Source organism: Miniopterus schreibersii (genome assembly GCF_964146895.1).
Source record: "Miniopterus schreibersii genome assembly, chromosome: X".
In the NCBI taxonomy this organism is placed as follows: domain Eukaryota; kingdom Metazoa; phylum Chordata; class Mammalia; order Chiroptera; family Miniopteridae; genus Miniopterus; species Miniopterus schreibersii.
The window spans coordinates 75,357,321-75,380,191 of record NC_138104.1 but is presented as its reverse complement, the minus strand read 5'-3'; the positions used below and the strand labels follow the sequence as shown (position 1 = coordinate 75,380,191).

At 48.1% G+C, this 22,871-nt stretch overlaps 2 protein-coding genes across 4 annotated transcripts in view; both read right to left on the bottom strand.

The window, feature by feature from the left end:
* Positions 1-8,358, bottom strand: part of SYN1 (synapsin I) — a 36,563-nt gene extending 28,205 nt beyond the window's left edge. For all 3 annotated transcript variants that reach the window (XM_081126198.1, XM_081126197.1, XM_081126199.1), the window contains exon 1: positions 7,787-8,358. In XM_081126198.1, coding sequence (XP_080982324.1) covers positions 7,787-8,163 — 377 coding nt within the window. In that variant the 5' untranslated portion in view covers positions 8,164-8,358. The remainder of the gene's footprint in view (positions 1-7,786) is intronic.
* A 2,963-nt stretch (positions 8,359-11,321) lies between these two features.
* CFP (complement factor properdin) lies at positions 11,322-22,462 on the bottom strand. Its single transcript, XM_081126209.1, has 9 exons — positions 17,816-22,462; positions 17,579-17,729; positions 16,385-16,560; positions 15,746-15,916; positions 15,418-15,609; positions 15,053-15,226; positions 14,606-14,797; positions 14,337-14,448; positions 11,322-12,830 (listed from the first exon to the last, which is right to left on the bottom strand). Exons 1-9 carry the CDS (start codon positions 17,889-17,891, stop codon positions 12,668-12,670), a joined length of 1,407 nt encoding a protein of 468 aa, XP_080982335.1. The 5' UTR covers positions 17,892-22,462; the 3' UTR covers positions 11,322-12,667.
* Positions 22,463-22,871: the final 409 nt, after the last annotated feature.

The window sequence follows — 22,871 nt, the reverse complement described above, 5'->3', positions numbered from 1 at the left end:
GGAGAAGCCACTCCTGGGGACCACCTACATGCACACAATCAGGGTCTCTGACACATGCATGCAGCACAAATGGGCTCTTGTGACTTGATTGACATACCCCGAAGACCTCAAACAGTTATTTCCTTCTCCCACCCTTCTCTCTTTCTCTCCCTCTCCCCCTAACTCTCTCCTCTCTCTCCCTCTCCCTTCATCTTTCACTCTCTCTCTCTCTCTCTCTCTCTCTCTCTCTCTCTCTCTCTCTCTCTCTCACACACACACACACACACACACACACACACACACACACACACACACTCCATTACTGACAATGAGCCCTCATGAGTGGTGGAAGAGAATCTTTTTTAGACTTGTGCATTTTTTAAATAAAATGATGATAAGTGCAGACTATATCACTATTTTTCAAACTTTTTTGTTTTTGTTTACCATAAGTGTAGTGGGTAGTCGGCTCAGATCTTCTCTTCAGGGCCAATGCACTCTGAATATCAGCTATCACAGCTCACAGCTGTGTCCAACTGGTAATAGTCTTATATCACAGGGAACTGCCTTAGCCAAGGTTACACCTCCTTCGGGCAGCTCATGGCTTAGATCTTGTCTGAGTGAGTACAAAGGCCAAACTGTCTGCCCCAATATGGGGTGATGCTGAAGGACCAGCCCCAGCCCCAGAGCTAGCCCTAGGACCAGCTTAGGCCTCTGATGCAACCACATTGTGGACCAGCTTCTCTCTCTGCCCAACCCTGTTCTCCTCACAGGTCTTTATCCCAAAGGCACTCCCCAATAAGCCTCCAAGATGCAAATTTCTGCTTCCAAACCTGTTTCCAGAGAACGACATCAAACTACAAAGAAGACTCTAATGCCTTTCTGGAGCTGAGTCACCCAGCAGGCAACAAGGAACCATTATTTGTCAGGGGTGGAACACAGATAGCTCCTGATATGCTCTGTTGACTCAAAGTGTTCTGCAGCACATCCAGGCTGTGATGCAAGCAGTCCTGCCACTCAGGCCATATGATACAGCAGATCCTATGATACTGGAGGTGTCAATAGAGGGAAAAGATACAGTGTGGAGCTTAAGAGAAGCTCAAGTGGAAGGCCCCTGGGGTTCTGGACAAGGCCATGCCATCTGCAGCAGAGAATTACATGCCTTTTGGGAAACAAATCTTGGTGTAGTACTGGGCCCTGACAGAGACAGAGTGCTCGACCATGGGGTACCAAGTAACGGTGCATCCAGAAGTGTCCCTTACAGGCTAGGCCTGCCAAGTAATAAAGTCTGACGGTCCAGCAGCCAGGACTGAGCCCAAGCAAAACCAACCAAGCTGCCTGAGCAGGTAACCCGGACGCCCATGTCATCCATGCTGTTGTGCTATTGCCTCCCTCAGCTCACTAAGGGGACTCCTTACAACCAGGGGATAAAGGAAGAAAAAGCCTAAGCTTGCTTCACAAATGGACTGCCTTGGTATGTGAGTGGAAGCCAAAAATGGACAGTGGCTGCACTATAGCCCCACTCAGAGTGGCCTTGAAAAGCAGAGCTCCCAATGGGCAAAGCTTTGAGCTGTGTAGCTGGCAACCTATTTTGTGGGGAAAGAGAAGTGGTCCAAGATTAGAATATATATTCACTGATGGGCAGTGGTGAATGGCTTGGCTGATTTGTCAAAGGCTTTGAAAGAAAAATATTGAAAGATTAGAACAAAGAGGTCTGGGACACAAAAGTGTGGGTGGACATATAGGAGTGGAGATGAAGTAGAATGAGGAGCAAAAATTTTTGTATTGTATGTTAACACCCACCAGACAGCATCCATCACAGAAGTGGCACTAAGCAACCAGGTAGACAGAATGAGTCAGCCAGCCTCTTGAATCAGTCGCCCTAGTGCTGGAAGATGAGCACATGTATGAACTGGCAAGAGTAACAGAGATAGAGGCTACATGTGGGGGCCTACAGAATTACTGCAGAATGTTCAGCCTGCCCGCGACAAAGACCAATAGTGAGTCTGTGAAACGGCACCATCCCTCAAGAAGGCCAACCAGCTACTTTGTGGCCTTTTCCACCCTGGAAAGAGTAATGATTAATTTTTAAAAAAATATATTTATTGATTTCAGGGAGAAGAAAGGAGAGGGAGAGAGAGATAGAAACATCAATGATGAGAGAGTCACTGATCGGCTGCTTCCTGCACACCCCCGAAGGGATCGGGCCCGCAACCCGGGCATGTGCCCTGACCAGGAATCAAACCCTGATCGCCTGGATCCTAGGTCGATGCTCAACGGCTGAGCCACACCCGGCCGGGCAATTGACTGGAATATTCTATGTATAGGTTTGCCTTCCCTGACTGCAGGACCTTAGGCAGCGTCACTGCTCAAGGGCTTACACAGTGTTTGATCCACCAGTATGGGATCCCACATGACATTGCATCAAGCATCAAAGGAGGTGCAAAAGTGGGCCCATGACCATGGAATCAACAGATGGCCTTATATACCACACCACTCAGAAGCTGCTGGCCTGATAGAGTTGTGGAACAACTTCTTGTAGCCACAGCTAAGATGCCAGCTTGGAGGTGATACCGTGCAAGAATGGGGCACCATCCTCCAAAACCCAGTGTACACCTTAAATCAATGACCATTGTGCTGTCTTTCTTTATTTTTTTAAATATGTTTTTTAAATTGATTTCAGAGAGAGGAAGGGAGAGAGAGAGAGAGATAGAAACCTCAATGATGAGAGAGTCATTGATCAGCTGCCTCCTGCATGCCCCCTACTGGGGATCGAGCCCACAACCCAGGCATGTGCCCTGACCAGGAATCCAACCGCAATCTCCTGGGTCCTAGGTCGATGCTCAACCACTGAGCCATGCCCAGACAGGCTGTACTGTGTTTCTAATATGTAAAATACACGGGTCTGGGAACCCAGAGGTGAAAGTAGGAGTGGCCCAGCTTACCATCAATCCCAGTGATCCAGTTTTGGAATGTGTGCTTCCTGTTTCCTCAGGGCTCTGCAAGGTTAGAGGTCCTGGTTCTCCAAGGGGACTGCTACCAGGGGACACAGCAAGAATCCCATTACATTCTAAGCTTTGAATGCTACCTGGACACTTCAGGTTTTGCATGCCAATGGACATGAAGAGGAGTCACTGTCTGGGCAGGGGTACATGACCCTGGTCATCAGAAGGGGCAGGGCTGCTGTTACAGTGGGGGCAGGGAAGCATCCAGGTGATCTGCTTGGGTACCTGTTGGTACTCCTTGCTAAACTTTGGTGACAAAAAGGACAAGTACAGCAGCCACAGTCTGAGGAGAGCATGGGGACCAAAGGCTCAGGGATCTCTCAAGGATGAGGGAATGGATCATGTACCAGGTAAGCCACCAAGACCAAGAGAGGTGTTAGCTGAGGGTGAGGGGCTTCTAGAATGTATAGAAGAAGAAGAAGACAACACATATTTATGCTGCATTTATCAACTGTGGCAGTAAAGGCTATATTTAATCCCACTAACCATGGTTTTTGAAGTTTCTTCCAGAAAACAAGGCCAATTACAATCCTGGAGATGCTGTTCCTAGATGGGGTGAACTTACTCTAAGAAGCAAGTGAATCTGAGCAGTACAAGGGATGGATTGTGTGCTCTACCCAGATCCTTATCCCCCCCCCCCACCCCAAGGCCTTCACATCTATCCTCCAGCTTCAGGGAACAGCTGTTACTGAAGCCTCACAATGTTGCCCTGCCGTGCGAATTGCCCTCTGAAGCACGAATTTGCCTTCTTCAAGATTGCTCCTCCTCCCAGGGAGCGGCCTGCGGTCAATGACTGACTGATGCAGGAATTCAGAGGCATGGCTACCCCAATTCCACTGGGATAACTCTGGAGGGTCCTCCCAGCACCAGAGCTCCCCAGAGGATTGGCTGAGGCCTCTGTCATGCTGCATCATAGCTCAACCTCTCCCTCTGCCAACTCTTGCTTCACCTACTCCTCCCCCGCAACAGGTGTTGTTCCCAGAGCTCTCCCCAAGAAATCTGCACTCAAATCTCAGAGTCTCAAGGTCTGCTTCCAGGGAAGTCTCAGAAAAGAAGCCATGATAAGAAAAATAATTTATATAACCCACTATATACATATTTGCATAATAACCCACCCTATATATGTAATATATATTATATAAGACACATATAATATGTTATACAGCAAATATAATACAGGATGTCTTATATAATATATAACGTACAATATATGGTATATTACATATTATGTGTAGCTATATCTAGAATGTATAGTAGAATGTGTTTAAATATACATACATAATTAGAATGGAAGTTTCAATAAATAATTATCTTTACTGTGTATAATGGAGTCTGAAATTTCCTTTTCTTTTTTATTCCATTTCATGAAGAAAAGCACACACATATATATATTATACACTATAAACCCATTATATAATAAGTGTATTATATAGTATATGTCACATATAATACATGGCATATATTATTGATTGTATTTCTTATTGGAGTACCAGTTTTGCTAAATAATAATTTCACTTACTATGTGCAATATACTATTTTATTTTCTATTTTTATTTATCCTACTTCATGAAGCAAATGAAATGCTGGTCACAAGCCAATAGGTGGCCCACAGTTTAGAAAACACTGGACTAAATTATTTCTAAAAAGGGTAGATGAGTCTCAACTCAGAATTTACAACTTTAAATCACGAGGGACTCATACCCAAAAAGGAATGAGAGCGATGAGGTTTGGTGGGGAGTGTGTCAGACTGTACTTAGGTGTATAATCCATTAGAGTTTGCACAACTCCTCCTTTATTTCAGGCTGAGATCCCTAAAACTTGCATAGTTCTGAATGTCTGCAAGTTGATGATGCAGAGGTCTTTGTTCCCCACACTGAGCCTGGTGTACACAGGTTCTCTCCCTTTATCCATTCTACTCCACCTATAGCAGATATTAAATAAATATTTGCTAGATTGACTGGAAGAAAAGACTGGAGCAGCTGCTGGGATAAAGCAGGGCTGGTTCTGGGATGCATAAGGGGAAGAGAAGAATCTTTTACTGAATTCAGTAGGTTCTCAATAAATGCTTACTGGACAAATTAGAAGAAAAAATGTAAAACACTGGAGTTGTGATTATGGAAAGGGGAAGGGTCTTGTCAATATTCAGTAGGTAACTAATAAATGCTTGCTGGAATGAGGAAAAAGCAGCAAAGCCCCCGCTTGGAGGGTCAGAGTGGAGAAGGGAAATCTGAAGGAGGGTGGTTACCAATATTCAGAAGGGGCCTCATGAAGGTTTGTTGACGTCAATGGAGCAAATTTAGCCAGGAAGATGGCATCTGTGTGAGTGGGTGTTGGTGAAGGAATTATAGCCTGTGTTCAACAAATGCTTTATGGATTGTTGGAGAAAAGACTGGAAGGGCCTGCTGTAGGGATGGGAATGTGATTGAACAGAACTCAGTAAATCACTTTTGGATTAATTGGGGAAAGGGGCAGTTGAGAAGATGGTTACTAAGTGGGGGAAGGAACCTGGCCAGAATATAGGAGGTGCACATTAAGAGCTTTCAGGATTGTGTAGTGTGGAAGGCAGGATGAAGAATATTGAAAGGGGAATTAGGGCTAAGAAGAGGGGGAGAAGAGGTATTGAGTAAGGGGTTCTTAGTATTATACAATAAGTGCTCATTCAAGAATGGTGGCGTTAAATGGAGGAAAAGATATAGAAAATCCAGCTTGTGTTTAGGATTAGAAGTAAGAAGAACTGAAGGAGGGGTTGTCCTAGTATATAGTAGTGCTTAATAAATGCCTCCCACACTCTGGCACATGAAGAGTATGCATCTAATATCTGTAGAATGAATAAATGGCTCTGAATATAAAGGCTGCTGGGTAAGGGTTCCTGGGGTGTGTGGTTACCTAACCAGTAAAGAACTGGTAGTCAATATATTTAGGCTGAAGTAGACCCCTAGGGAGGGAGTACTTGAGACAGGGGCAGAACTTCCAGACTTGGAAAGACCTTTACAGAGTAGGTGCTCAATAAATGTTTAGTGGCTTAAATAGAAGGAAGATCCTTTGGGGCATAAACTTAAGAGTGGGAGAGAAAATCCTAAGGACATTGAAGGCTCTAGACTTATCAAAGGAAGGACCCTGGAGAGAGGCTTTATGATTGGTGCAGGTTCTCCTAGGGATAATGAAGGGGAGTGTGCTCCCTACGCACAACAGGCACTGCATACATGCTCACTGGATTAACTGGGAGAAAAGGACTTTGGGGAGAAGGTGTGAACATAGAGCATACGGAAGTGACTCCATACATGCTCATGGGACCCAATGGAGGGAAAGGCCTTAGGGGGAAGGTGATTAGAATTAAGCACCTGGCAGACAGGGAATAAATAAACACTGAATACATTCAGAGAAGGGGTATTTGGGAAGGGATGGCTAAGGGTGGGCATATAGTCACTGGATCATTGAAGGAAAATCTTTTGGGGAAGGGGAGTGGAGATGCAGAAACTTGGTCTATTAAGCTTGATCCTCCATCCATGGGGAGGGAAGACTTTTGTGAGGAAGACACAGAATCAGGCACACACCAGGTGCTCCACAAATGCTCCAAGGAGTGATTAAAAAGATAAGGTCTTTGGAAAGAAAGATTGAAATGGTGCACACAGTGCTGGATATCTGATTACTGTATTAATTGGAGGCAAATGTCTTTAGGGAGAGGGCCTAAGTTTGGATCATACAGAAGGTGCTCAATACATGCAGACTGAAGCCACTGGAGAAAAGGCATTGGGGAAAGGGTTTGGGGATGGGGTAAGCAGCAGACACTCAAAAAATGCTTGCTGAATACACTGGAGGAAAGAGTCCTTAGAGAAGGCAGTTGATAAGTGCTAGGTGGGTCTACCAAAGGAAAGGTCTTTGAAGGAGTAGCTTGAGAATGGGGGATAAAGGAGGCATTCAATAAATGCCTTCTAGATTCATTGTAGGAAAAGGATTTTGGGAAGAGAGTCCAAAGATGAGTCACACACAGAAGGTTCAAAAATGCTCATGGAACTTATTTGAGGAAAATGATACATTTGAGAAAGGGGTTTGGGGATGGGGCATACATCAAGCAATAAATGTTTTCTAGATTCTTTGGAGAAATAGGCCCTTGGAGAGGGGGCCTGGTGTTGGGGCACACAGAGGGTATTCAATAAAGGCTCACAAGATCCATAAAGGCAACACCTTTGGTGAGAAGCTGGGGTGGGATACACAGCAGGCACTCAGTCAACGTTCACTGAATAGTTTAAATGGTCTTTGAGGAGAGGGCTGAGGTGGGGCACACAACTCACTCTGGATACATACTCACAAGATCTATTAGAGAGAAGGCCTTAGGACAAGGGTGAAGGGGGACAAGACACATGTCAAGCTCTCAATGAATGTTCACAAAATTCAGGGAAGCCAAAGGCCGTGGGGAAGGGCTCCCGTTGAGGCACACTGCAGGTACTTGATAAATGCTCACGAGATTCATTAGAGGACCAGGCTTTTGACGAGAGGGTTGGGGGCAGGCAAGGGCACATTAGGCTCTCAAATGTTCATAGGATACATGGAAGCCAAGGCTTTTGGGAAGGAGGTACACACCAGGCGCCCGATAACTGCTCCCTGTATGGATCGAGGAGGCCTTGGTGGTGGTGGTGGGGGGAGGTAGGGGTGGGGCACACAGGAAGCACCCAGCATAATAATTTAAGAAAAAGGGTTTGGGTGGGGGTCAGGTGCTGGACACACAAGTGGTACTCGATAATTGCTCGTCATAGAACCATCTGGGGACCCAGGCTTGCAGGGAGATGTGCGCAGCAGTGGCTTACCAGTCAGTGTGGGGCTCATCGATGACCAGCAGCACCCTGGCGGCGGCGCCCCCACGGCCTGCGCCCCCAGAGCCGCCGCCTACCTGCTCGCTGAATGTGGCGGCTGCGGCCGCAGTAGTCTGCTTGACTGCGTTGGACAGCGACGAGAAGAAGCCACCGCCCCCGGAGGACCCAGGGCTAGGGGCGGCCGGAGAGGCCACGGGGGCGGCCGAGGAGGCCCTCTCGGTAGTGGCGGTCGCGGGACCCGGCGTGGCTGCAGGGCTGGGGGCAGCAGGTGGTGGCGGGGGCGGCTGCGGACGCTGCAGGTCTGTCATGTACCCATTTGGCAGATTGGCCATGAAGTTGCTGTCCGACAGGCGGCGCCGCAGGTAGTTCATGGCTGCGGCGCGGGTCAGGGGGTCCTAGGAGCAGTCGTCAAGAGCCGCGGGGGCGGACCGCGCAGGGCCCAGGAGCACAGCTGCGCTCTCAGGCACGATGCGACTCTTCTGCTGCCCGCTGCAGACTGAGGCAGCGCTGAGTCGCCACCGCCGCAGCGCGGTTGGTCGCGCCCGTGCCCCCCTATCTCTTGCCTCGCGTGGTGCAGTCCGGCTGGGCTGGCGGCAGCGCGGACGCGACCAAGGCTACCGGGAAGGGGAGTTTGAGGAGGAATGGCGAGTGACGTCAGCGCGCCTTCAGGGCTGGGGCGGTGGTGGCGCGCGCCGGCAGGCGGGGGCGAAGGCGCTGTCCGCGGTGCTGAAGGGGGCAGTGCGCACGCGCCACGCCGCATCCTGTTCCCTTCCCCCCCTCAGATTGGGGATGCGCAATTTGGGGAGTGGGGGCGGGGTGGGTGTTTGTTCGGAGGGTTGGATTGAGTGGTCAGGCAAACTCCCCACCTCGCCCCATTCTGGTCTTCACACCCAGTCTCACCCACATGCAGGACTCTTCGCAGATACTCAATTTCCAGTGTTGATATTTACCACAGAAGGCATGTGGGGGTGGGAATGGAGGCACACCCGGAGACGCAAAAGTAGAGAAATAATGCCCTCAGGGCGAGGGGTGGGGGTCACACGCAGTACCCCGCGGGGAGATCAGTTTCCCACACACACACAGGCTCAGCTAGGCAGAGAGGTGCTGGGGAGGCCTAGACAGTATTAGACAGGTGGAGGTGGACACTTGAGCAGGGTACACACCCTTCCCGGGAGGGGGGGACTGGAGGCACACACACAGGGAATGACACATACTTGGAAATACATATATACATACACAACAGGAAACAGAGTAATATATAGAGAGCACACACACTAATGTAGGTATCTATACACACATGCAAGCCCAGGGTAACACACATGGGCATGCATGCTTACATGCATACATGCATACACTTACACATGCACATAGGCACCACACCAACACACAGGGAATTAGGGAAACTCACATGAGTATGCACAACCAGACAAAACACATACCTACAGACAATGATGGACAGACCTAGATCAGTCACACACATTCCCTGAACTCTATCCCTGATGTGTGTCCATCTATCCCCATCTACACACACACTGGGTCTGTACACCCCTCGATCATCTGTCCTGGACACAGCCAAAACCCACAATAATCACCTGGTATCATCAGTGCCCATGGCTGTCTCCCTCTGCACCACAGAACTTTCCACAGAGGTGGACTCATCCTAAGACATATACATAGTAGGTGCCAAATGGTTGCCACATGAGCAAATGACCTTTAGAGTCTGGACAGAGGTGGGCTGTGAAAGCCATTCTGTCAGCTCCTATTAAGATCTTGACTACAATGAAAGCACAAATCCATTTAAAAATAATCATTTGTTGACTCACTGTACCCAATGCTTAACTGAGCTGTTTACATGTATTGTCTTATCCAACCCTCACAACAATCCTATGGGATGGTTAATATTTCCATTTTACAGATGAAGAAACCCAAGAATTCCAATTCACTCCTAAAGGGCCATGTTCACTATGTGATCCATACTTTTTCTTTTAAGAACGCTCCGGAAAGAGGTGGCAGTGTGGCTGGAACAAATTGATGGAGGGGGATTGTGGCAGGAGATAGGGTCAGAGAGGTTAGCAGACACCAGATGGGTAGGGCTTTGTGGGCCATAGTGAGTGATGATGGTAGACCAAGTGAGGTAGAAGATATGGCAAGAAGTAGGCAGATGTAGCCTGGTTAGTGTGGCTCAGTGGTTGAGCATCAACCCATGAACCAGGAGGTCACGGTTTGATTCCCAGTCAGGGCCAGTAGGGGGCATGCAGGAGGCAGCCGATCAATGACTCTCATCATTGATGTTTTTCTCTCTCCCCCTCTCCCTTCCTCTCTCTGAAATCAATAAAAGGAAAAAGAAAAAAAAAGTAGGCAGATGTGGAGTCTCTTCTGCCTGCAGGATTTTCAGGTGAATCATCCACTTATTCATGTGTCCATTCTTTATTCATTGGCCTGTTTAAACAATGTAGTAATGGTGTGGACTCTGGAGTCAGAATTCCTACCCTCAAACTTAAAATGATCTTCACTCTCGTCTAAGGGAGGGGGGTGGGGAAGAGACAACCTCCACTTTTGCATATTCTATGACTTCTGCTAGGAATATCCACCCTGCTTCAAGGATCATCCTTAACCAAAGTCTTCAGGAAGTCCCCTCCTCTAGGACTCGGAATCCGTCTTTCCCCCTAGGCTCCCACAGTCCTCAAGCCAAATATTTCCAAACTGTCCCCTACTTCCTCCTCCATTCAAGCCAGCTTGTCTTACCTCCAGGCTGTTGCTTTGGCCATTCCTTGCCCTGCCCCTAGATGCCTTCTCTGCCGTTTCAGTTCTGCTTTCCCCACATTGGGGGACTCCCCAAGGATTGGGTATTCCCCAACATTTCAAAGTATGTGCTCCCCAGTTTTTTGCTCAATAACGGAAGCAAACAAATTATGCTGGGCATATGGTGCCCTCTCTGGGGAAAAAAAGCAGCTGCAGGTCTACAGACCTTTTTGGCTCCTTAGGAATCTGTCGTCAGACTGCCTCTTCCCAGGGGCCCCATTTCCAGGTTCCTAGTACTTGTGGACCCCAGTATCATTCCATTTCTCCAGGTGGTTTAATTTCCAGAAGTTAATTTTTTTGTAGATTTTTTTTTGCAGAAGAATGAGGATTTCCCCAGGAGTGTCTCAACTCCTTGAGGCAGAGGTAAGGCTCCTCTGTACTGTCTCCATCTTCTCCAGCAGGAATTTAAAAGGGGCTCTAAGAATGCTTTTCTTTGTTGTGTGTACCTATGTTTCTAACTCACGCACACATCCATGTTGCCCTAATGTGTATGCACACACACACCCCTATAACATTGTTATGGCGCACACAGTTGTAACTTCACATTCACTGCACATACACTCAATACAGCCTGAATTTTTGCACAGACCCATAGGTCTGTGTATCACACATACAAAAAGATATGTGCCTCACACTGCATACACACAAACTTCCTTTTCTTAGAAATACATACATACCTCTCTCATACCCTGTATTAGCAATCAACACCCCTCACTTCAGCTTATTTCTCCCAAGATGACCATTTATCAACTTTGTCTTCATCTCAACCCATCAACTGGCCCATTTTACACAAGAGGAGATGAACCCAGAGAACTAAGTATCCTGACAGACTCTGGGTGTCACAAATCTTCCATCCGAACCCTCCCACAGAGGTGTACTTCCATTCACAGCACTAAGTTCTAAACTCTGCTCCTCACATGGTGTTTCTGAAATGTTCAACCCATTACCTTTCATATACATTTCCTCCTTGGTAAATGGGGACAATACTGACACTCATAGGTTCATTGTAGATTAAATGAATTCATGCTATGGAGGCTTAAAATACTACCAGGCACATAGTAGTTACTCTCTTAAGTATTAGCTATTACTATAATTATGATTCTTATGTTTTGTCTCATTGCAAGAGGCTTAGCATTCCTAAGTGCTAAATGAGTGGGCATTAGTATCTGGGTTTGTTCCCTTCACTGTGGAGACAGGTACCACTGACTCTTCTTTCCTATACCCCACGGTGTCCAGGACTATTGTTAGTACACAGTAGGTGTTGATAAGTGTTGAATAAATGTTCAAAGGAAAGGATCACCTACTCTGAGTCAGTTCCCTTGTTCAGATGTCTCCTTCTACCCAGCCCTTCTCCACTCCAGATGCCCAGACTTAGTTCTAGTATACAGTGGATGCTAATAAGTGTTGAATGATTGAACAGATGCTAACAGGAATCTGTCTCTGGGTTGGGCTCCTCCTGGAAGATGCTGAATCTAGCTTCTTTGCCCCCCGCCCCAGCTTAGAGCACCTCATAGCCCCCCCCCCCCCCGCCCCCCATCCAAGCTATTTGTTGCCTATAATTGCAGCGTTGGAACTGGGCTGTTGGGAGTGGGTGGGTGCAGGTGCTGGTGCAGCAGGGCGCCCAACCCTGCCACGCCTCTGCTGCCTGCTGCTGTTAACCACGATAGAAATGGAATCTGCCAGCCCAGCAGCTCTGGCGGGTGGGAACTGAGGGAGCTTTAGGAGGCAGAGAAACAGATAACAAGCATGCCAGCCAATCAGAAAGTGCCTGGAAGGGCGAGTAGCCAAACAGGAAACCCGTAACTCAGAGCTCTGCAGAGGGACGTGCTGCGTGGGCCCAGGCACTGGGAGGTGGGGGTAGGGGGGAGACAGTGGGCTCCGGCAGGGATAGATACTTGCCTTCATTCCTGCCAAAATGTTGCCACAGTGGAAAATACAGTTTTCCACAACAGGCCACTGCGACTTTGCCTGTGCTGTACCCTTTGGCCTAGAAGATGCAATTGCCCCACTCTTGGGGAAGAGGCTGGTTTATTGAGGTCTGGGAAGTCAGGGTATTAGAGTGGAAGAGAGGTGTTAGAGCTCATCCTCAGGGTCTTTGCAGGCAGGCACGTGTAGACATGGCCGTTCCTCTTCCACCACCAACTTCTGCCCCTGTAGCATCTCACACACTGAAAATGGTTTCCCCCAGAAGGTCACGTTCTTCTTACCTTGGCCTTCAACGATGGTAACAGTGGGCCTGAGGCATTAGGAGGGAATAAAGGGGAGAAGCTCAGGGAAGGCAAGAATGCATTCAACAAACTCTTATTCAGTGCATACTATGTGCCCAACACTATTTTTTAACTGTGAGATACTGGGCAATTTCTTTACCTTCCCTATGCCTCACTTTCCCTCATCTGAAAAATGGTAATAATGGAAATAATAATAATACCCACCTCAGTGGGCTGAGTGAGGATAAGTGAGTTAATTCAGGTAAGCTGCTCAGAGTGGTGTCTGGTACACAGTAAGTACTCAATAAATGCCGGTGATTGTTACTAGTTGACATAAGCTACCTTCTCTTACATCCAAAACCTTTTACATCTCTCTCCCCATCGCCCACTAGAAAAAAAACAAATGCTTTGCCCTGGCATTCAAGGCCTTGTTGCTGTGACCAAATCTCTGCCTCAAGGCAATCAGTCTCTCTTCTTCTTTATCCAAACTCAGTCCTGTGTCCAGAATGGTCTTTGCCTGGGTTATTTCTCCCACTAGGCAAGCCCTCCATTCACTCACATCCTGATTTTCTTAATCAGCCCTTTCTCCATTCATTCCTTCATTTTGTCAAGTCCTTCATGACTCCACTTAACAACTCTAACTCATCTTCAGGACCCATTGTAAACCCCACAGCTGGAAACCACTTTCCAGACTGTAGGCCTTCCATGAGTTGGGGAAAAGCCATTTAATCTAGTAGCTTGATGTACGCTATGTGGAAATAAGAAGGGATGAGTGGGCATTTTAATCCTCTCTCACACCTGGGCTACCCTGGCCACCAGAAAACACTTTGAGTGGCTGATCAATCATCTGTGTCCAGAATTCTGTGTACACAGTCTTGACCCCTTCCTGTCAGGGGAGGCCCAGTTTCCTAGACCCAGGTTTAGGTGGCAGTCCCTTTTCCACATACCAACCATTCTTCACATGCTTTCTATCAGGGCTCTAAGTGGATCTCTTGGGAGATCCACGGGATCTGGGTTGTGTGTGCCTGCAACTGTTGCCAAAAAGGCCTTAGAGTGCCTGGGGGCAGTGAGATATTGAATGAGACATCGAGTCACCCATGGAAGCATGGGTGACTGAAGGAATAAGTGAATGGAGGCATGAGAGACTGAGTGACTGAAAAAGCCGAGCCACCCATGGAAGCATGGGTGACTGAAGGAATAAGTGAATGGAGGCATGAGAGACTGAGTGACTGAAAAAGCCAATCAAAGCATGGGCAACTGAGAGAGCAGAGCAAATGGACACATGAAAGACTGAGTGAATGGGGGAATGGCTGAGTGACTGAATGAGCGACTTAAGGGCACAAAGGCTACTAGCTCTCCCATCGATATATCTTTTTTCTCAGCTTCTTCTTTAGTGTCCCCCCACTTCCTACAGCTGGGAAATGGCACTGGCCAAGGCAGGCACCTTAGTGGTTGGGGGTAGCTGACTCTTCCGCCCTGAAAGCTGACATAGTAATATCATTGCCCCTTCTTAGGGACACTGCCTCTTCACTCACAAGAACTTGGGGAGATGGGCCTTGCAGAGGCGCTGGCGAGTGCGGATGGGGTTGGGTCCACATGGGGGTGTGCACAGCCCCCAGGTACTCCACTCTGACCATGAGCCTTCCACTGCAATGAGAAGAGGTAGTTACTGAGTCAGAATTAGTGGTCTCAGGAGGTTGGTAAGAAAGAGACTGCAGGGACATGGGGTCCAGGGTAGAGAGTCAGAACCCCCCATCGCTTCATGGGCTGCCCGTCCTCACTGCATAGTCTGGGGAGCACTCACACGGGCAGCGCTGGATGTTGTAGCAGTGCCGGATATCCTGTTGATCCCCGGGACATCGATGTCCATTAAACTTGCGGCCCTTGCAGCTCCTTGAACGTGTCTGCTGGCCTGGGATCTCCAGACAGCTGATCTGTTTCATCTTCAGGCGGACACAAGTGCTCCATTCTTCCCAGGGCCCCCACTCTCCATTCACTGCAGAGACAGGGTAGCAGGGGCTCACAATAAAGAAGGGAGCCAGGGAGGAGGTTGAAAAGAAGTAATGAGCACTGGGGAATGAAATGGCGGTGATCAGATGTGGGAATGGGGGATCAGAGATGGAACCAAGACATCAGGGTCAGGAGTGGACAGATTTGAGGCAGGACCAGGGCGTTAGCAGCAGGAACAGGGCAGCAGAGAAGGGTGATGGGCTTAGGCATGGAAATGGTGCATCTTGAGGTGCTTGCTGACCAGGGCAGGAGACGCCTGTGTTGCAGACGTGGATCCGGGTGTCATCACCGACACAGAAGGGGCCCCCGTGCTTGGGCACAGGGTGATCACATGTCCGTTTTTCCATGGTCTGGCCTAGGCCACAGGTCACCGGGCAGGGACTCGCTGGGCCCCATGGCCCCCAGCCTCCAGCCACTGTTGGGGGAAACAGAAGTGAGGGAAGGGCCACCTCAATCTCCCTGCTTCAGCCCCTCCTAGACCCCCGAGGCAGACCGTCCCCAAATGAAGAGGTACATGGTGACATGGTCTAAGATTTATCTCATGAAATGGCAGTGCATCTGTGCCCAAATTAAGATTAGAGTGTCAGAGGCCTTATCCATATGTACCTGGGCAAGGCGGCAGGCCACTGCAGTCCCGCTGCTCATAGGCTGTCCCTGGGCACTGCCTCCCAGGAGGCTCTGTGGAGGGCTTAGGTGCAGAACACATGCGGCTTCGTCTTTCCACAGGTGCGTTGGGTCCACCATGGCAGGAGCCTGAGCAGGGGCCCCAGGGGCCCCAAGCAGCCCAGGCCCCATGTGCTGTTTTGGGGTAGGGTGGAAAAAGGCCAAGTGTGGTCATGCGTGCTGAAGTCCTCCTACCCTCGCAGTCCCCTGCTATAACCCTCAGATCCACCCTGGGTGCCTGCATCAGTGCCCTGTGGTTGCCCTCACTCACTGGGGCAGACCTTCTTCGTGTCACAGGCCTCTGATTCTTCTGCGTTTCCTGGGCAGTGGCCCCCACACTTGGGGGTAGGCTGATCACATGTTCGCTGACGGGTCCGGGTCCCTTTGGAGCAGGTGACAGAGCAAGGCGCCCAGGGCCCCCAATCGGACCAGCCACCCATCTCTGTGGGAGAGAAGGGGAAAGGATGGAGGTGGGGGTATCATTCAGGGATCCTCACTTCCTCCTGTACCCCACATCAGCTAATCCTATCCTACATTCTCTGTCACAGTTGGTTCACCACCACTGCTCATCTGGACTATTATAGTAACCTGCACACTCATCTCTTTGCTTCACCCCTCACCACAGTTTGTCTTCCTCCTGACAGTGAGGAGGTCACACCCGAAGTCAGATCACATTTTTCCTCTGCCCATAACCCATATCACTCAAAGTAAAAGCCAACATACTCACCATGGTCCACAAGGATTAGGCTCCCTTTGACCTCACCTCCTACCACTATCCTCCAGCTACACTCTGCCTCCTCCTTAGAGCCTCACAAACATCAGGCACAGTCCCACCCTCAGGGCCTCTGTCCCGATTGTTCCCAGTGCCAGGTAACAGGCAGTGTACATCTGCCTTGCTGATCCTTCTCACCAGGACAGCATGTCTGGTCCTCACAGGCCTGCAGCTGCCACTCCAGGGCCCCAGGCTGCACTTTCTCAGGGCACTGTCCATCCCAGCCTATGCAGCGCCGGTGCCGCAGCTGGGAGCCCTCAGCGCAGGTCACTGAGCAGGGAGTCCACTTCGACCACAGTGACCACCGTGGGGACCTGCAGAGAGAAGCATATATGTCCCATCCTGGTGAGAGCCGGCAAGGAGAGTGTACAGAACTGCAGAATGTGGGCAGGCATAGGCGTGGGTGTGGGATAAATATGTGTGAAATAATGAGAATACCTACCTCTTAAGGATATTGGGGGACTGAATGGGAAGAGATGGACACACAGTAAGCACTTAATAAACATCATTTACTTTTATGATCAGAGACCTGGAGCTACCCTTTGAAGTTCCCCAAGGACAGTGCCTAGCATGCAGTAAGCAAATATAAGGACTAGGGGCCCAGAACTGCTGTCAGAAACCCACTGGGCAACCACTGTACAAACAGGAAGTACTTAATAAAGCAGTTAGAAAGTATGTCTGGCATACAGTAAATGCTTAATACATGTAAGCTGGCATCATGATTAGGAGACTAGAGCTACCCTCAGAAATCCTCCTGCTGCACCCAACATCTGCAATGCATCTGTTATGCTGGAAGTGCTCAATATATGTGAAGTGTCACCATAATTAGGGGCCTGGAGCTACCCTCAGAATTCCCCAAACTCTCCAGCCTCCAAAATGCATCTGTATACAGTAAGCACTCAATACAAGCTGTCATCACAATTAGGGGACATGAGTCACCTTCAGAAATACCCGAGCTACACTCCATCCTCAATGCTTCCAGTATGTAGGAAGTGCTCATTATATGTAAGCCATAGCAGTGGTTCTCAACCAGGGGTGATTTTGCAGCAAAGGGGACATTCAGCAATGTCTGGAGACATTTTGGTTGTAACTGGTGTGGGGAGTTGCTACTAGCATCTAATTAGAAGCCAGAGATGCTACAAAACACCCTGCAATGCACAGGTCACCCCATGCCCCAAACCAGTAATAATTTTCTGGCCCCAAATGTCAATAGAACCAAGGCTGAGAAACCCGGAGCTATGGTTGTGATCAGGGTCTCAGAATCACCCTTGCGAATCCCAGAGAAGAAAAGAGTACAGTTCTGCCTCCCCCCAACCCCAGGCTCCCCCTAACCTGCATGACTGACAGAGCTTGCTGCCAGGTTCCTGGAAGGCGTAGGCAGAGTTGAGACAGCAGTCTTCCACACGGATATTTTCCCCCAGGAGGCCCTGGCACTTGCCCGAGGATTCCTCATACTGGGTGAAGCAGAGAACGGGGTCTGAGCCTGTAACAATGTGGGTAAAAGGGGGTATGGTCAGGAGTGTGATGGGCCCGGGCGCCCCTGGTGGCCAGCTAGGCTCACCCACTCACCTGTGGCTGGCCGGGTGAGTAACAACAGCAGTGGCAGCAGTAGCAGCAACCAAAAGGCCTGTGCTGGAGTAGGCATGTTGAGCACTGCACTCCTGCAGCCCCGCCTGGCTTTATGTGAGTTGACCTGCTCTGGGTGTCAGTGGGAAAAGAGGAACCAGGGCCAGGAGGAACTGGGAGGGCAAAGAGTAATAATGGGGGGAGGAGGGCAGGTCTTTTCAGCTCCCACCTCTCCCTTGTCACCTCTGCCTGCCCATGAGCTACCTCCTCTACTCACCCCTCCTTACTTCCTGTCTCACTCTTGGTCCTGTTTTGTTTGTCACTGTATCCCCAGCACCCCATGCCCCACCCAGCAACCCTTCAGCACTCAATCAATGCTCTTTGAACAAATTCTGAGGGGAAATGGAGCATAGGAGTTTGGAGCAAGATGAACTTCCTAGCTGTGTAACCTTGGGCAAGTCACTTGAACCTCTCTGAGCCTGTTTCTTCACCTGAAAAATGCATACTCTCTACCATGACAGGATCAACAAGGGTGAAATGAGTGTGGCACACTCAGTGTGTCCCTCCTCATGGGGTGGAATGGGCATTGAAATAATTGCTTCATTCTGCATCCTGACTTAACCCACCTTCCTCTTTCCTGAAAGGGAGGTTCCCTGTGGTCAGCATGGGGGAGGTCAGCACAAGGGAAGTGAGAAGGGGAAGTAACAAAAGTATGGGGAGGATTCAGGAGTGAATTGGGGATATCCAGTCCCAGGAGCCCAGCTGGGGACACCTTCAGGGCCTGTGGAGGGGGTGGTTGGAAGGGAACCAGCCTAGTCATGTTCCATCACAGTAACTTGGGCAGGTGACATCCCCCCTCGCTGGGAACTACATATAGGGTTTGTTGTGAAGGTTGGGAGCTAAGATTTTTTAAGTCCTTAGCACAGTGCCTGACATAGAGTAGATGCTCTGTTTGTTAAACACATTTATCCAACATTTATTGGGCACCTATTGGGTGTCAGATGCTGTTCTCGGCATTGGACATAGCATAGAATAAGACAGCCCTAAATCCTGGTCCTCAAGGGGCTTCCACTCTAAAAGACACAGATAATAAATGTCACCTCCCTCAGAGGCCTTCTCCAGATATCCTTTTTATATGGCACCCCAGTCACTCTCTAGCCCAGTGGCTCTCAAATCTTAGTATGCATCACAATTACCCAGGTTGGTCAAATCATAGATTGCTGGGCTGCATCCCGGTTTCTGATTCTGTAGATCTGGGGTCAAGAATGGACATTTTTAAGAGGCTCCCAGGTGACAATGATGCTGCTGGTCTGGGAACCACACTTTAAGAACCATCATTTTAGTCCCTGACCACTCTTTTCCTTTGTAGGTCTCATCTAGAAAAAGTATTCTACGTGCTCCTTATTTTACTGTTAATAATGAATTCCTCTTCAACCTATTTTCCATGCAGGTAAAACTGAGCTCCACGGACCTGCTATCTTTTTATAACCCCTAATGAGTGAAACTCCAGAGCCATTTTAAAAACAATAATCTTTTAAAGTAACAATACGGTGTCTAAGAAACATAGGAAGGCAATTTCCCCTGCCCTCAGAGGGAGAAATGCCATTCTGCAAATTAAAACAAAGTAAAAGCATTTGATTCGGTCAGGGTTAATGTTAAAACAGAACTTTCTCAAGAATATTGATCTTGTTTTATGGGCGACAAGGTGTGTTGACATTGAGATGTACTGTTTCCTGGTAACATAAGCCTGTCTCAGAAAGTGTGCTTTGAACAAAGAGGTCTTGTTAGCATTCCAAGGCCTCAGACATCAGTGCTGTGTTATTCTGTGAAAACAAATTCAAGAAACCTGTACTTCTGGTTGGCTGCTTTATCTAATCACACGTTGCCCTGGTAATAATGTTATAACTGATATTTCCTTTGTTCCTAAACTGTATAAACACTCATAGGATTCCCTGTGGAAAGCGACTGTCGGCACTTTCATCTTCTCCCACACGTTTGGGAAATAAAATGACTCTGCAGATTTCTTATTTAAACAAAGAGTGAGAGTCTTGTCTCATGTAATTATTGCACTGCCACTTTGTATGATGTATTTATCTGTTTTTTTGTCTGTGGCCCTCACTCAAATTCCAGCTGCACAAGAGTAGGGAGCGGTGTGCTAACCGCTGTGTCTGCAGGGCTCAATAAACATTTTGCTGAATGCAGAAATAAATGATATGAAAAAAAACTTTAGAGATTCTGTGAAGTACTAAGAGGAACAGTTTGGGTTAGAGATAAAAATGTGGGCATCACAGGGGTGGGGGGATATATAGTGTTTCATGTTCCCAGACTGGACCAGAGCTCATGAGAAGAGGGAAGGGAACCCAGGCAAAGCCCCGGGGAAGTCCAGCATTTCAAATTTTGGAGAACTAAGTGGAAATGGAGCATAGGGGCTGAGGAGGAAGAGCCTGCAGAGGATGAGGAAAACAGGAGAGGGCCTTCTCACAGCCCTAGCACATCTGGTCCATGGCTTCTCATGCAGTCTCATTCGGTCTCATAATTTTCTCTATTTTTAAACACAGTTACACACACAGTTCTGGATTTATAGCCTCTACTATAGTCTCTTATGAACAGGCTCACATACATAGTGGATCACACATCTTCTCAGACACTCCCAGTCACTCACTCCAGGAGTCATTTTCTTTGTCACTGATTTCCAGTCTTACGACTGTCTCCTACTAACAATTCACTCACACAATCATGTCCTTTTCTTTGTTTTGTTAATCCTCACCCGAGAATATTTTTTCCGTTGATTTTTAGAGAGTGGAAGGGAGGGAGGGAGGAGGAAAAGGAGAGAGAAAGAGAGAGAGGGAGGGAGGGAGGGAGGAACACCGATGTGAGAGAGACACAGTGACTGGTTGCCTCCTGCACGCACCCCGACTGGGCCAGGGATCGAACCTACAACCTAGGTATGTGCCCTTGACCAGGAATTGAACCCGTGACCCTTCTTCGGTGTGAGGGCTGATGCTCTAACCATTGAGAACACTGGCCAGGGCCATGATCATGTCTTACAGCCTGTCTCATTTGGCCAATATGACCAATATTTACTTGCACCAGTCACTTTTCCACATGCACACAGAGTCACACTTTTTGATAAGACGTTTCAACCACTTACGCCTTCATTTTCTCACATATACAAATAGTCACTGACTTATAGCCATCACTAGCTTCTCATAGTTTCTTGCACACACACAAAATCACCCTCTCTCCTACCTCTTCACACTCAAGGCCCCACTTCACATACCCACAGTCTCTGATTATAGCTAAGAGTTTCACACGCATACATAATCACAAAGTATCTCAGACACTGTCTTAGTTGCTTAGTCTCACATTTCTTCTCAAGTAGCTTCCAACATACTAGCCTTTTGATTTACAGACTTTAAGAAAGTCTCTTGGAAAGCGTTTTACACATACCCACACAATCGGTTTCTCAGACACTGCCTCAGTCACCCATTCAGTGTTATGATCACTTTCCCTCAGTCAGTTTCTGACATCTGTGGTCACTAATTCACAATTGTACTAGGCTCTCAAAAAGCCTTATACACACAGTCTCTCATGGCCTTAGTCATTTACACCATCATTTTCATCAGTCAGCCTATCATGTACACTCAAAGATAATTATAGCTTTGCTGGTTTCTTGTACACACCAATCACATGGTGTACTATACTCTCAGTTTTTCACAAAAACATAGTCTCTGATTTACACTTTTATGAAACATTTCACAGACCCGCACACTCTCACACAACTGCTCAATTTTCTTTCACACAGAGCTGACTTTGTGGTTACTTATCATCTCTCAGTTATGTGGCCTCTTGCACCATTTCAGACATACTCAGTCTCATCATCATTTTCTCTCTTATATTCACAGTCCCTGAACCTGTGGGCTAGACTGGAGTAGTAACTGTCAATTAATTTGCCACTAGTTTTAGGTACATATACATAATACACACACACACACACACACACACAATTACAGCCTCATATACTTTCCCAGTCACAGACATTTTTTCTGTTTCTCAGTCTTTGCTAGTCTCACATGAATAGCATTCATACACATAATCACACATTCTCGCATTTTGTGTCTCAGGTGCCCATCTAGCCTCACAGCCATTTTCTCACACGTATATTCCTGTGACTTTAGCTGATACAACGGCCTTGCAAGAACAGTTCACACACAATCCATCTCCCAACACTGAGTTACCTGCTTACATACAGTGAAGTTTTTCACCTACACACTGTCTCTGACAAGCTCTACCACACTTCCATGCCCACAGGCTCCCACACCTTGCTTTGATCACTTAGTTTGTCTTGCTCACCATCGTTCTGTCAAACAGTGACCAGTATGGAGTCCCTGCTACCTTCTCATAAACATTACTTTACACACACCGCCAGTTTCTTGTACAGTATCTTAATTACTCACACAATTTTTCACACAGACACAATGTCAAGTTTGTGGTTACAACTTCCATTCTCTCATACACGATTTCATACACACATATACATGCAATCATAGCTTTCTAGTTTCTTTTTCACACCTGGTTACCAATCTGGAGTCTCTACTACTGTTTCTAATACACGGTATCATACTCTCTCTCTCATAATCAATCTCACATCTTCACCGCCTTTTATACATAGTAATGTCTGTCACACTCAGTCCCCACGGCTTCAGGGAAAAAAATGCTAGCAGCCTCCAGCATCACCTTTAAAAATATATATTTACAAGAACAATTCCCCATTCTCTGGGACTCTTAGAAAAAAAAAAAAAAAAGATCCATTTGGGGGGAAGTAAAACAAACAGTGGAGACGGGTACAGCACCGTCCCCCAAATCACCAACCCCCAGGTTCCCCAGGCCTGGGCTGGGCCGGTGCTGACAGGCAGTAAGCCTAGGAGTCCTTTGAACCCAACCTCTCCAGCCTGGAATTCAGATAGGACAGGCTTTTTCCCTCCTGTTCCTCCCTCCCAACTCCAGGGACACTTAAAGGGTCCTTTGTACCCGCCCGCAGGAAATTGGGGGGCTGGGA

Bases quoted from the DNA above. Each gene is read 5' to 3' on its own strand.
- CFP (XM_081126209.1), bottom strand. From the start codon at position 17,891: ATGCCTACTCCAGCACAGGCCTTTTGGTTGCTGCTACTGCTGCCACTG. The intron at 16,561-17,578 runs GTTAGGGGGAGC...TTCTCTCTGCAG, and splicing joins AAGCTCTGTCAGTCATGCAG to GTCCCCACGGTGGTCACTGT. The intron at 15,610-15,745 runs GTGAGTGAGGGC...ACCCCAAAACAG, and splicing joins CACGAAGAAGGTCTGCCCCA to CACATGGGGCCTGGGCTGCT.